Below are 15,015 nucleotides of genomic sequence, written 5' to 3' on the forward strand. Positions count from 1 at the left end.
CATAAAGGGCCCTAGGGAGCCCTCCACCCGTTTAAGGGCAAGCGCTATGTGGCCACTCAGGCGAAGGCCTTCTGCCGGGTTCCCAGCCCAGCAGGCAGCCTGACTCATTGCTCTGTTAGATGGAGCGGCTGGCGGCACTCGACGCTGCAAATAACGGAGTGGTTTTGTTGCCCTGCCTTCACGGGTGCTGCCACGTATCGACATGCAGTTGGTAGTCTGATTTTATCCCCAACAAGCATTGAATCTTCAAAATATTCTATTGTTAAAATTAAAATACAAGCTCTTCACTTTATTTAACCTATTCCCAACTCGGTCCCCTGCAAACTCCTGTTCTAATTTTCTTCCCCTAAATTACCCTTTTACTCGTAACTTATGCACCATGTTCATTTTGGATTCAGAAAGTTGCTCGCGCCATCATTTTCCTCTTAGTATCTCATCGCCATTGTTGTTGTGAGCGTGATGGAGAACCCTATCCACAATTATGCCGCAACTCTCTCTCTCTCTCTCTATAGTGTGTGTGTGTAATTGGAGGAGTTTCCCTTTCTCCCAGAAACACTTGAAAACCAGTGCTGTTCTTTGAAGAGAATGACACATTTCACAACCATAAAAATGTCTCTTAGAAGCCCAAAACTTCAGGACAAGGACACATTTTATGCCCATAAACCCCTTGCATTCGCCATGGCTACAAAACAAGAAAAATTACTACTACAAAGAAGCTAGCAAGTGAAGACTCGTAAAAACGTTTACAAGTTTGTTAGAGTATGAAAAATTGCATCTCTCTTTATCTCTCGCTCTCTGTAATTTGTGATGTGGAGTTTGAAGCTCTTATTCAGTTTCCTATTCAGTTTCACTTGAAGCTGCTCGGGAGACAGTAAGTCTGGCGTTACTTAAAAAAAGGCAAAAAATCTATGTTAACTTTAAAAATGTTAGATGAATAAGGGCATTTATGTAACTTCATATTATTGAGTATATAAATAATAGGGGCGTGAGTTAGAGAAGTCTAACGACTCTTCTCTCGTGGATTTCCCATTTCTCTCTTCACGGCTTCCCCTTCTCCACTCTCCATTCTCCATGTGGTTGTCTAACATGGTATCAGAGCCATGGTAGATTAACACATCTTTTTCCTCTGTTCTATTTTTCCTTTTCTTTTCCCTCAACCCTAATCAGCCCTAACCCTAATTTAATCTATCCTAACCTAACTCATCTACCCTAACCTAACCCTAACCTGACAGTGATGCCGTAGCACACCTACCCATCCTCCTTCTTGCTGTTACCCCACTCTATCTCTCGTAACAACACCCTATCTCCCGTAACTCCCCTATTTTTCCCGTTTGTTGCCGTAACCCCACTCTATCTCCCTTCCAAAATGATTTCAATAAAGAATCGCAGGGACCTTATCTCCCGTAACAACACTCCTATTCCCGTAACCACACCTACCCTCCCGTATTCAATTCTCACCTATTCCCTCGTAACCCTACCCCTCCCATAACCATACCCCTCTATCGTACGCCACCCTCTATTCATTTACCGTAACCTCACCCCCGTATTCATTCCCAACCCTCGTAACCAATTCCCCACTTCCCCGTAACCAATCCCCACAACCGTTAATACCCTTCTGAGTCGTGTTTGTTCCTTTCCTCCACCCACGCCCCTTTTCTGACTCCCTTCTGAGTCGTGTTCGTTTCTTTTCTCCACCCATGACCCTTCTGAGTCGTGTTTGTTCCTTTTCTCCACCCACAACCCATTTCTGACTCTTTTCTGACTGCAGTGTAGACGGATAGTTGTTTCTTGCTTGTTTCTGAGTAGTTTGGGGGTTCCGTTGTATTCGTGGTGATATTAATGGTTGTTTCTTGGTGGTGATAATTGGTATATTTTCCCATTCTGCAATTCTGGGTTTTATGAGGAAACATGGATTCCATGAAAAATGGTGTCAGTGGGTTAACCAGTGTATTAGCACTCCCTCTTTCTCAGTTGTCATCAACGGGAGCCCGGCTGGGTACTTCAAAGCTTCAAATGGGATCAGACAAGGGGACCCCATTTCCCCTCTCCTGTTCTGTATTGTGATGGAGATTCTCTCAAATATCCTTGAGGAAGCCATCCAACTTGGACATCTTACCACTCCATTCTCGAAAGGCAATATAAAAATTTCTCACCTGTTTTTTGCAGATGATGTGATGCTTTTTGCAGATGCTACTCCTGAAAATGCTGCTCAAATCAAGACCTGCCTAAACAGATTTAGGGAATGCACTGGGCTGGAAGCAAATGTAAGAAAGTCCGAAATTTTGTTCGCTGGTTGCAATGGCCGTACCAAATCAAGAATCTGTAGAAAGCTGGATGAGTGAAGGATGCTTGCCTATAAAGTATCTAGGCCTCCCTCTATCTTCTAGTAGAATTACTAGAGAGGATTGTCACCCCCTGATCTCTAAAGTTAGAGCAAAAATTTCATCTTGGGCAAATAGACATCTATCGAGAGCAGGAAGATTAGAGCTGGTGAATACGGTTCTGAACGCCCTCAACATTTACTGGTCGACAGAGTATTGCTAATGAGATTGATAAAATTTTCAGAACATTCATCTGGGCAGGGCCTTCTCTTGCAAGAACTTACCACCCTGTGGGATGGTCTCAGCTATGCTTGCCAAAAGCAGAGGGAGGAGCTGGTATAAGAAACATCTGTGATGTATACAAAGCCCTCCAGATGAAGAGTCTCTGGCGAATCCTCAACAAAAATGGGAACATCTGGGCAGAATGGTTCAATAGCAGGTATGTTAGAGGAAGAAATATATGGGACATCAAAATTCCAAATAACCCATCCTGGGGAGCAAGGGGAATTTTCCAAATCCGTGATGAAGCCAAAAACCATATATGCTATATAGTGGGAGATGGAAAGGGGATTGACTTCTGGAGTCAGCCATGGTACCCCGATGGAATGCTCTGTAATATGAACATTCAGGACTCGAGCATCGACTCAATCCCGATCAACACAACAATCCTGCAGCTCATTGAAGATGGAAGCTGGAACTTTCATACTCAAACAGAAAACACTGACTTAAACAGAGTAATATCCTCTGCTCTGTTTGTCAAGGATAACCCGTCGAATGCCCCAATATGGAAACCAAATCCAAGTGGGAAATTCTCCATGAAGTCTGCTTGGAATGCCATTCGGGAACACAAGTCTAAAATTCCATGGACTGTATCTGTATGGTTCCCTGGTCACATTCCTAAACATGGTTTTACTCTATGGCAAGCACTCCTCAACAAGATGGCTACCCGAGATAGATTGATACTCCTGGGTACAACAAGGGATACAACGTGCCTGCTTTGTAAAAGGGACAGGGAGTCGGTAAATCATTTGTTTTTCGCTTGTCCTATCTCCTGCTGGATATGGAGGTCTATATTATGGCGATTCAAATATAGAAGAAAGCCCAAGCTATCACTAATGGGTGAAGAGGAATGGATTCGGCAAATTTCCAAGGTAGGGGCCAATGCTCTACAGCAATGAGGGTTGCTTTTGGAGCAACAATATACCACATCTGGGGGGGAGGAATGCTCGACTTCATGGCCATCCTCCAAACCATAAACAAGTCATTCTACACAATATCCGTCGAGTCATCAGAGACAGAGTGTGCTTTCTAAAGCTGTATGATGAGCCCGCTGAAAGGAATGTAACTGCTGCAAGAAATTTGGGACTCCCAATATTCTCCAAAACCAGGAAGATGAAGACATGCTCATGGCAGAAGCCAGATACAGACACAATGAAGCTGAATACTGATGCATCAGTTGTATCAGATAAAGCAGGAGTGGGAGGAATCCTGAGGGACTCCTATAGCGAGATGGCTGGGCTCTTCTCTCTACAGCAGAACCCGTCTCTCATTCATATCTTAGAAATGCAGGCCATTCTTCAAGGGCTGAAGCTGACAAAGGCAAAAGACGTTCGAAATGTATGGGTGAAAGCTGACTCCATGATGGCAGTAAAAGTGATAAATGGCGAATACGAGTGCCCCTGGAAGGCACTGCCCCTCTATTCGGAAATTAGAAATGAACTCAAGATCTTTCAAAGTTGGAAGATTTCCCATGTCTGGAGAGAAGCAAACCAAGTTGCTGATTTTCTATCTAAATATGAATGCCCCTGTAAAGGAATGGATATAGAGTCTATATCTATTCCCCCAGAGCTTGTAGAGCTTCTGTACCAGGATTCCATTGGAACCTGCTTTCCTCGTTTGTAATTTTTTTTTCTGATTAATATCTGTAGGGGTCTTGCCTAACCCCAGCTTGCCCATCAAAAAATATAAAAAAATAATTGGTATATTGTGATTGTTGATCGAATGTCTTCGTGAGCCACTGTTGTTTTGATGATATTGCTGGTTTCTGCGAATGCTGCGTGGGTTGATTGTTCTTTCGGATTGATTTGTCGTAGTGGTGATTGATGGTTGGTGGTGGTATTGGTAGTTTGATGGTTAGTAGTGTTGTTGGTGAATTGATGGTTGGTTGCTTCGTGATTGTGGTTGTTTCTTGGTGGATTGTGTTTGTCGTTTCTTTTTCTTTTTTGACTCTCCGTGGTGGTAGTCTCTTTATGTTGGTGCTCGTGGTTTCTTGGGATTGTGATTCAGTTATATTTGTGGTGGCCTGTTAGGTGGTGGTTGGTGACTTGGTTGACCTTGATTCAATTTTTCCTTTTGTTATTCGTTGTTTATCTCATTCAGTAATTGTTTATGGAACCCTCTGAGACATCCTTGTCGCCATTGACTTCCTTGAAAATTGATGGGGCTTCTTCTTCTTCGACACCTAGTTATTCTCATGCAGAGGCCCCTTTACAGATGGCCTCGATTAGACTGGATGGGAAGAATTATCCTCCTTGGAGGCGCGCCGTACATACTTACCTACTTGGTCGTGGTAAAGTACGATTTCTAGAGAGTGCTCCTCCAGCCGCCAAGGATCCCACTTTTGAGAGATGGGAACAGGAGGATGCTGTGGTGAGATCCTTTCTCTGGAGTTGTATGGATTCTCAGGTTGCAGCAAATATGATGTTTCTTGACTCCTCCAGGGAAGTTTGGGAGTATGCTGCAACCTTATATTCTGGTGTTGATAATGTCACCCGATTGTGTGACCTGTTCTCTGACTGGTTAGGATTTCAGCGTGGTGACATGTCTCTTTTCGAGCATTTCTGTTCGTATCAGGTTCTTTACCAGCAGTTGGATGTGCTTATGCCCTTTACTGTCGATCTAGTTGTTCCTAAGCGCCGCTAGGAGGAATGGCGCGTCATTCGATATCTGGATTCTTCAGGGCGCTGCACTTCGTACTTCTGCCGACGCTTATCAGTGGCACTGTCGTCTGGGTCATCCTCCTGGAGACAAATTACAGAAATCTCCTTTTATTACTAAGTCTATTGAGTCATTTTCATGTGAGTATTGTGAGTTGGGAAAGCACCATCGAGTGTCTTTTCCTTCGCGTGGTGGTCGATGGTCGTTACGACCGTTTGAACTTATTCATTCTGATGTGGGACCTGCACGAACTACTTCTTTATATGGTTATCGTTATTTTGTTATATTTGTTGATGATTTTTCACGCACTACATGGTTATTTCTTCTCAAAGAATGTTCTGATGTGTTTAATGCCTTTCGTAGTTTTTATTTTGAAATTGAAAATCAGTTTAAATGTTCTATCTCTTATTTACGCACGGATATTGCCGATGAGTACTTTTCTTGTAGTAGTGGCTTGGCCCAGTTCCTTAACTCTCGAGGTATTATTCATTAGTCCTCTTGTGCGTATTCTTCATAGCAAAATGGGGTTGCCGAGCATAAAATCAGGTACCTTTTAGATCTGACTCGCACACTCATGTTTCAAATGCGAGCATAGTTATCAACCCGTGACTCGACTCGTGACTCGATTTCTTAATTTTATGACTCGTGACTCGTAAGAGTTTTTGAAAAGAGTAGAAATATAGTTGAAAAAATATCATTATATCTCAAAAAATGAAGCATGTAAAAAAATATATAACCCAATTGCACATAGATAAAGCACTAAGCCAAAAATATCCATCTATCCATAATATATACTAAGCACGTAACTTTCCAAATGTCATTCACCTTTTCCAGAAATTTTTTTTCTTGGAAAGTATTTTCCCCTACATCATGTTTTGATCTTTTGATTGGGTGGGGTGCGGCCCATATTCTATACCCAAGAATAGCATGGGTAGGGTCCGCCATTTGACCTTTGATCTGATGAGCCCACCAACTCTATCCAAACCCATGCATACACCGTGGGACCAACTTTTTTTTGAATGGTTTGGACTAATTATTTTGCACCTCATGCTATGATGGGGTGGGGCCCAATATTTAATGACCATGCCTAGGATTGGTGGGGCCCACTGTCTCTACCCAAACCAATGCAGAAAGTGTTGCCCACCATTTTACCACCAATGTTATTGTCAAGGTTGTGTCCACCGTCCCTACCCAAACCTATGCATTTGATTGGAGCCCGCAATTTTACATCTCATGTTTTGATGGCTTGGGGCCCACCATTTACTAGTAAATAACTACATGCTTGTAACTAGCATGAACAAAAATAATTAAGTTTTAAGTTCCTACTTCTAAGTTTTCAACCATCAAAGCAAGAAAGCCTAGGCCCAATGACTCGATTCGACTCGTAAGAGTCATAGTTTTTTTACTCGACTCGGAGCGACTCGTAAGAGTCACCAGATGACTCGTAAGAGTTTTCGACAGAGGCGACTCGCATGGGCAACTAGGGGTGGACATGGTTCGGTTTTGGGCTAAACCCAGAACCGAACCATGTATAATCGGTTCCCTGAAATTGGAACCAGAACCGAACCATATATGTGTGGAACCGAACTGAACCAGAACCATATATAATCGGTTCGGTTCGGTTCTGGGTTTACCCAACCTTCACCAATGGCCCTGTTTATATATGAATTACAAGCACTAACAGTAACAGTAACAGGCACAAATTTGGGCAATGCAAAACTTATATGAAGTATGAAGAAGTACAAACAGGTGGGATAATCATGCACAAATTTTGGCAATGCATGAAGCCATGAACTACAAATTTGGGAAATAATCAGGCCTTAATATCCAAAGCAAACAGGTCCTCATTAAACCAATTCGGTTCTCGGTTCGGTTCTCGGTTCCGGGATCCCAAACCCAGAACCGAACCGAATTTTCACCGGTTCCCGGATTTTTGAACCGGAACCGAACCATATAGAAATGGAACCGAACCGAACCGAACCAAATGTGCCGGTTCGGTTCGGTTCGGTTCCTCGGTTCGAACCGGAACCATGTCCACCCCTATGGGCAACTCGACTCGAAAGCCCGGCGACTCGACTCGACTCGACTCGAGAGTTGACTCGTTCGACTCGAGAGTTGACTCGTACGACTCGTAAGAATTTGACAACTGAATGCGAGTATCAAAGGTCTATTGGGGTGATGTTGTATTCACGACATGTTTTCTAGGGAATTGCCTGCTATCTTCCGTCCTTTCTGGTCAGACCCCCTTCTCCGTCCTATATCCTCTCGGTAATCCTTTCCCTTTACTACGTCGTGTTTCTAGCTGTACTTGCTTTGTTCACAAGTTAGCTCCTGGACTGGATAAGTTGGACCTTTGTTCTGAGAAATGCATCTTTTTGGGTTACTCGCACTAAAAAAGGATACAAATGCTATAGTCCTCGCCCGCGCAGAGCGTTTATTTCGGCTGATGTTTCCGTCTTTGAAGATACTCCTTATTTCTCCGATTCTCAGGTTACTGCGGCTGAGCCGCCAAATTTATTTTTCCCTCTGCCAGAACTTGATGTAATTACCCCTAATCCTAGCTCATCTTTAGCCAAGCCTATCACGGATTCTTCCTCAGCAGAGCCTGTGACAGATTCTCTAGAAGTTCCAGCTTTACCGGTGATGAAAGTGTACAGTCGTGGTCCTAGACAGGTATTTCAGCCTCCATCTCCTCCAAAAGCCAATCCTCCTTCAATGTCTGATGATCAAGGTTCAGATAATCCTATTATTATCTCTAACTCTCCAGTTGTAAGTCGTACTCGTTCTCGTACAACTGCTCATCCAATTTCGAAATTTGTATCTTATGATCATCTTTCACCAAATTTCGATCTTTTGTTTCCAGTGTTTCTTCCTTTTCTATTCCACAATCAGTTGCAGAGGCATTGGCTCATCCTGGATGAAAGGCTGCAATGTCTGCTGAGATGGATGTCCTACACTCAAATAGCACATGGCGTCTTGTTCCCTTTCCTTCTGGTGCGCAGACAGTTGGCTGACGTTGGGTATTTGCTATCAAATATCAGCCAGATGGGCCATTGAGCGTCTTAAAGTGAGACTCGTTGCTAAAGGTTGTACTCAGACTTTTGATGTTGATTACCTAGAGATTTTCTCTCCGGTTGCGAAAATACCATCGGTACGAGTGTTTATTTCTATTGCAGTTAATCGTGGTTGGCCACTCTATCAGTTGAATGTGAAAAATGCCTTCCTACATGGCGACCTTACTGAGGAAGTATATATGGAGCAACTTCCTGGGTATGTTGCTCAGGGGGATGGGTTCATCAGTGTGTCGCCTTAGGAAAGCTATCTATGGGTTGAAGCAATCTCCGAGGGCATGGTTTGGCCGTTTTAGCGGTGCAGTTATGCGTTTTGGCATGAAACAGTGCTCGTTTGATCATTCGGTATTTAGCCATCACTCTAGTACATGATATGTTTTCTTGATTGTTTATGTCGATGACATCGTTATTACTGGAAATGATCAAGATGGGATACATAGATTGGAGATCTTCCTTCAGGAAGAATTTGCCACAAAGGACTTGGGTCTTCTTAGATATTTTCTTGGAATTGAAGTTGCTCACTCTAAACATGGTCTTTCCCTATCACAAGGGAAGTACACTTTAGATATTCTAGAGGAGACAAGCTCCATGGGAATAAAACCAGCATCTATTCATATGGACCCAATGTAAGACTCCTTCCTGAACAAGGAGAGTTATTTGAGGATCCAGGCTTATACAGGAGATTAGTGGGAAAGTTGATTTATTTGAGTGTTACCCGACCTGATATTTCATATGCTGTAGGAGTGGTCAGTCGGTTTATGGGTTCTCCTTACACATCTCATTGGGATGCAGTGCTTCAGTTTATTCGATACTTGAAAGGCACGCCAGGGAAAGGGTTATGCTTTAAGAAAAACGGACATAAAATATTAGAAGGATTTACAGATGCTGATTGGGCTGGCTTTCTAGCGAACAGGAGATCTACGACTGGTTATTGTACTTTTGTTGGTGGTAATATGGTGTCTTGGAGAAGTAAAAAGTAAGATATTGTCTCCAAATCTAGTGCAGAAGCCGAGTACAGAGCTATGTCATATACAATGGGAGAGTTAATTTGGCTACGTTCCTTCTTGTCAGAAATTGGCTCTCCTCCTTCAGGACCGTCACGATTGTATTGTGACCACCGATCAGCTATTTATATTGCCAACAATCCTGTTTTTCACGAGCGAACCAAATATATTGAAGTGGATTGTCACTTCATTCGCTAGCGGATTCAAAGAGAGAAATTTGCACCATGTTCACTAGGTCTGCTGATCAACTTGCGGATGTGTTCACCAAAGCTTTAGGACCTGCAAAATTGAAACATGCATGTAACAAGCTAGGAATGTATGATATACATATTCCCGCTTGAGGGGGAGTGTTAGATGAATAAGGGCATTTATGTAACTTCATATTATTGAGTATATAAATAATAGGAGCGTGAGTTAGAGAAGTCTAACGACTCTCTTCTCTCGTGGATTTCCCATTTCTCTCTTCACGGCTTCCCCTTCTCCACTCTCCACCCTCCACCCTCCATGTGGTTGTCTAACAAAAAAGAAGGCTTCTAGTCATATTCACCTACTCAGTACACTAGATTAACTTAAACTAGCCAATGTAATGTTTAATTAGATGCACCTATGCACACACAAGCAAAGGTTGAAGTTCATTCTGACATGTGAATGATAGCTTCTATGATTATAGCTCTGGGGATATCGAGCATGCTTCTTTGTTTCTTGTTTCTTGTTTTTTTCCATCCTTGGAGGATCGCATCTAAGTCTTGAGTTTCCTTCTAAGCTTGTTGGCATATTATTATTTATTAATTCACATTCGTTGTGATTGCAGGAGGGTTCCACTCACTATCATAAGTGTTTCAAAACCTCCAAAGTTTTAGGTTATTTTCCAAGAATTTTCTAAAGTTATACTAACGGGCTTTGAAATAAGGTTGAAGAAGGGAAGCTTGAATGGCTGGGTTTAGTTAGAAGTTAATGTGGGGCTTCGCCGATTGAGAACATAGGCCTTGCAGACTGAAAAGACCCCAAGGTGTACCTGTAGTTTCTATAGGCCCTCGACTTTTGCAGATACCATTACTGCCATCTTGTGTGCCTCTTTCTCATGCTTGCTTGTTCTGTTGATGTTTCCACATGGGTGCCTAGAAAAGCCAAAGCTTGAATGCCTGGGATTCGATAGAAGTTCCTATGGCTTTTTTGAGGGCACTATTGTATATGTATCACTTGTGATTCCCATGAATCCACATTTTTTTAATTCATGATACTGTTTCTAGTGAATTTGTGACTTGCCAATTCTTTGTCCCCTCTTCTCTCTCTAGTTTTTTTTTATGCATCTGAGGTGTATGTGCTGGTTTGACCCAATTCACTCTTCAGATTTGAGTTCTAGATGGAAGAAAGACGCGAGGAACCAATTTTGATTGGTAGTTAACTAGAAAATTTATTAATAATATCATAATAGTTTGAATTTCAAGATTAAATTTGGGATAAATATAACTAGTAGATTGATAAACTATTATGAACATTGTTAAATTGATGTTGTTTTCTAATAATATCATAATAGTCCCTTGTTTTTCAAAAAGAACTATACGGACCACACCATAGGATGATCCAAACCGTCCATGTGATGGGCCATACTGTAAATAGATTGTTGTGCTAAAAAATCATTTCCATAGGATGATCCTAGCCCTCCGATCAATAGAGTTTTCCATAATATGCACTTCCTCTATTTACATTATGGCCCATCACATGGACAGTTTGGGTCATCCTATAGTGGGGTCCGTACAGTACTTTTTGGGTTTTATGTAACCAGAATCTAGTCCTCCTTTCAAATCCTCTCCACCTCATTTCTCTGCTCTCAGCCAAAGAGAAAGGGCTCTGCTATTATCTCATCTTCCCTATCTTTCCCTATCTTTCCTTCTATAAGGATTCTATAATTCAAGTTTTTCTTTAGATCGGAGGGCTAGGATCATCCAGTGGAAATATTTTTCGGTATACAACCTATTTACGTTGTGGACCATCAAATGGACAGTTTGGATCATCCTATAGTGCGAGCCGTACTGTTCATTTTGAAAAACATGGGTGGGGGCTACCTTGCTGAAAGATTTAAACAAATTAATTGTTGGCCCACCAACCGTTCTTGGAGTAGTTGTACCGGCTGAAGAGTAGCAAAAGATGGAAATATCACCTCTCCGATATAATCTCTGGTAATCCAACACAAGTATCTTGCCGACGTGCTTTTTCTGCCCGTTGGGTTTCCAAGACGTTATCGTATTGATTAGTTAGACGGATAAAACATGTCCTGATATTAGACGGATAAGAGAGTTGTGGGTCCCTTCCTCTCTCCTAAACACACACACCACCTCCCTCTCTCTCTCTCTCTCTCTGTCTCTCATTTCATCCAAAAACAAATAAGGTCTCGACCTCTTTGGCTCTACCCTTCTTGTTTTCAGGTAACTGAGAAGAGAGTAGAGCACCGGCAAAGTTTAAATAGAAGCATCCTTTTCATATGTCTTCTAATTTGGCAGACACATAGAGAGATATAGGGAGAGAAAGCCTTCAACAACAGAAACAAGGTTAGGCCTTTAATTTTCTCAATCTTGCTTATTATGAATCATTCTATTGCATCACACCCATGCTGCACTTCAATCATCAAACAAGTTTCAGATGATGAAAATGATTCCATGGCCTGTTTGGTTTGCAAGAAAAACGTTGGGAATTTTATTTTTTTCCCTTTTCATCATTTAGAGGAAAATGATATGATTATGGTTAATTTAGAGGGATAGTATCATAAAATGAATGACCCTCTAATTAAAAACTGAGTAGTTTTGAAATATTTTTCCTTTCCAAAATTTTCTAGAAAATTCCTGCAATCTAAGCAGGGCATTATATCTTTTGTTTTTAGGGTTTCTTTTGGATGCACCCAAATTGCATTTAGGATTTTTTAAGCAATCTAAAAAGGACCAAACACTTTAAAATTCTTTCAGTTGGGAGGGTAGTCTCCCCTCAAATTGGATTCCAATTTTCTTATATTTACTTGTGAAAGACACCACTCTAGCTAGTGGGGGTTGGGGTTCATTTCTTTCTTCAATTTTCAATGTTCATAGATGGAGGCATGAAATCCCGAAATTTCAAGTTAAGGTTGGAAGCTAGTTAAATTTTAAACTTTTGAATATTTGAAAATTCAAGTTTGAATCTAGCAATGGGCGAAGGTTTAAAATTTCTAATTAAGATCTGGTTGTTGAGTGATAATCCAAAGGTTGACCTTGGTTTAGAGGCTCTAGATGAATGAATGGAAGTTCCAAAACTATGAGTGTTGCAATATTGTTCTTATGAAATCAAGTAGTTGAAGAAATTTAGTAGCGAATTGGTTACTTTAAATACACTAGAAACCTGAAATTTGGTGATGAAAATGTGAACAGGAAATCTCTCTCTCTCTCTCTCTCTCTCTCTCTCCCTATAAGTGTGGCACTATTTTTGGTGCTGCCACGTGGATGGGTTAGGATGATCCTATGGACCTCATTTTTGGAACACCCTATCTATGATAGGGCCTTTCAGATGAATGCTTTGGATCAGCCCGTATGTGAGAATTAGCTGTCCTAAAATCAAAGATGCAATACTCAACTCAACTCAACTCAACTAAGCCTTTGTCCCAAACCAGTTGGGGTCGGCTAAAATCAAGGATACAATAATAAATAAAATTCAATACAACAAACAATAAAGAAATTTAAAGTCTTGCATCAAGTTGAATAGAGCTGGGCACACTGGATAGGAGGGTTGGCTTTATGATGTATCAATATTCAGAATTCAGGGTTGGATGAACTTAATAGCTGGTTTGCTGTAGGCTAATTTATGATGAATTAAAGTTCAAAGTTGAATGTTGGCAAATGACGAAACCGATTTAGATGTATGAACAGGCCTATGCCTTTCTTTGTTTTGATGGCCAAATGCACGATCTATCAATACGAGGTAATTGTAAGAATGACAAGAGTTAGCCCTGGAATCTGAAAAGTGCAGCGGGCAGAAATAGTGGTAGTTTAGAAATGAATATAATAGCTTATATTAGAGAAGGTAGGTAGCAATGCTTAGAATTGATTAATGTTTTAAGGGAGAAAAGTTAATCCTAGAAATCTGAATGTACATAAAGCATCATATATGGATAATTTTGTCCAACAACAACCTAGTGATCTTTGCTACAAGAGACTACGAAAGATAATTCAATGTTAATAAAGCATGTGTTATCTTTATTTACCTTTTCTTTATCTTATCCTATGATTTGGCCGACACTTCGAATTTATTGCCGACAAACGTGTCGTGTCGTGTCCGACACGACACCCGTGTCCACATGTGTCGACACTTCTTTAGAAACTTTTAGATGTACTGCTAGAAGTGTTAGCAACTTTATATGTATGTATGTGTATGAGTGTGGCACTATTTTTAGTTTTTTAGGGGTTTCCATGTCAGATACCTTGTATCCGTGTTGAAACTTGGTCGAAACTCCGCATCTCCTGTCCGTCAAGGTTATTGAAAATCTAAGGCGTGCTTTGGGGATTTTGATGAAATCCGGGTGGGGAAATGGAAAAAAATCCGATCTGCTTCATTTTGGGGAAGAAAACAGGTTTGAAAATGTGGATTTTCGTTTTAGGGCTCAGGTGGCATGCATTTGTAAATGCAAGGATTTTTGTGATCGTTTGTGTACTTAAAGTGTGTGTGGCATGTGTTGTAATTAGTTGAAAAACCATGGCCTTTTGCTATAGTTTTAAAACAAATCGAAATCAAGTGTTTACAAAGGTTCTTCACCCCAGATTATAGTCTTGGGGTCCGTCTCCCTTCTGGTTTAATATTTCTTGGCTTGAAGTGCCCAAAATGGTAGAGAAGCTGGGGGTGGTGATGCTCTGAATTTATAGCAGATGGGTCACCAGATGTGGTGATCGGAATGAAGCTGCGATTTATGAAAAAGAAACTCAAAGAATGGGATGAAGAGCGGTCTAAAATGGCTTTTGAAACGAAGTTGTGGTTAATTAACAGAATCAAGGTTTTAAAAGCAAGGGAGAAAGATAACAATGATCTGTCGAAGGAGGCGGAGGAATTAGGCATGCTAAAGAAAGAATATAACAGTTTGTTATTACATGAAGAGATTTCTTGGAAGCAGAAATCTAGGATTCAATTAGTTGAACAAGGGAGAAAAAAACACGGCTTATTTTCATGGCATAGCTATTGTAAGATGGATAGGAAATTATATAGAGTCTTTGGTGATTAATGGGCCGAGAAATAGCGAGAAGGAGGCCATTAAGAATGATATAGAGGCTTTCTTCAAGAGGTTGTATTCCTTCGATATCCATCATCGTCCGGTTCCTGAGGGGGTAGACTTTACCTCCTTGGAGGAGGAAGATGTTAATTTCTTGGAAAAACAGTTTTCAGAAGAAGAAATAGAAAGGGGATTATTTTCTCCTTGTTGAGACAGGTCCGAATGGTTTTTGTCTAGCCTTCTTCCTGTCGTGTTTGGAGTATGTGAAAGATGATATTTTAATTTTCTTTAATGCTTTTCATGGCGATATGGAGCTAAGTAGGGGTACGGGAGCTACTTTCATTGCTCTCATTTCCAAATTTAAGGGGGCTTCTTCTATTGGCGATTTTCGGCCTATGAGTTTGGTTGGTGCTTGTATAAAACTTTGGCAAAGGTGCTAGCAGATCGCCTAAAAAAGGTCC

At 41.2% G+C, this 15,015-nt stretch overlaps 3 protein-coding genes across 5 annotated transcripts in view; all 3 read left to right on the forward strand.

The window, feature by feature from the left end:
• The window catches only part of LOC143886660 (hydroxyacyl-thioester dehydratase type-like protein), a 26,696-nt gene extending 16,109 nt beyond the window's left edge, over positions 1–10,587 (forward strand). The window contains exon 4 of one of the 2 annotated variants that reach the window (XM_077390718.1): positions 2,167–4,316. The gene's annotated coding sequence lies outside the window, so the exon portion shown is untranslated. Of the gene's footprint in view, positions 1–2,166; positions 4,317–10,144 lie in introns of those variants that run through there. The other variant, XM_077390717.1, reaches the window with a different exon arrangement.
• On the forward strand, positions 4,710–5,243 carry LOC143886049 (uncharacterized). Its single transcript, XM_077390037.1, has one exon. It carries the CDS (start codon positions 4,710–4,712, stop codon positions 5,241–5,243), a length of 534 nt encoding a protein of 177 aa, XP_077246152.1.
• A 1,031-nt stretch (positions 10,588–11,618) lies between the features above and the next one.
• ACDO1 (Protein kinase superfamily protein) overlaps positions 11,619–15,015 on the forward strand; it is a 38,402-nt gene continuing 35,005 nt past the window's right edge. The window contains exon 1 of one of the 2 annotated variants that reach the window (XM_077390720.1): positions 11,619–11,882. The gene's annotated coding sequence lies outside the window, so the exon portion shown is untranslated. The remainder of the gene's footprint in view (positions 11,883–15,015) is intronic. The other variant, XM_077390719.1, reaches the window with a different exon arrangement.

Source organism: Tasmannia lanceolata, unplaced genomic scaffold (genome assembly GCF_043159265.1).
Source record: "Tasmannia lanceolata isolate RefF3 unplaced genomic scaffold, GAP_Taslan_0.1 ptg000011l, whole genome shotgun sequence".
Taxonomy (NCBI): domain Eukaryota; kingdom Viridiplantae; phylum Streptophyta; class Magnoliopsida; order Canellales; family Winteraceae; genus Tasmannia; species Tasmannia lanceolata.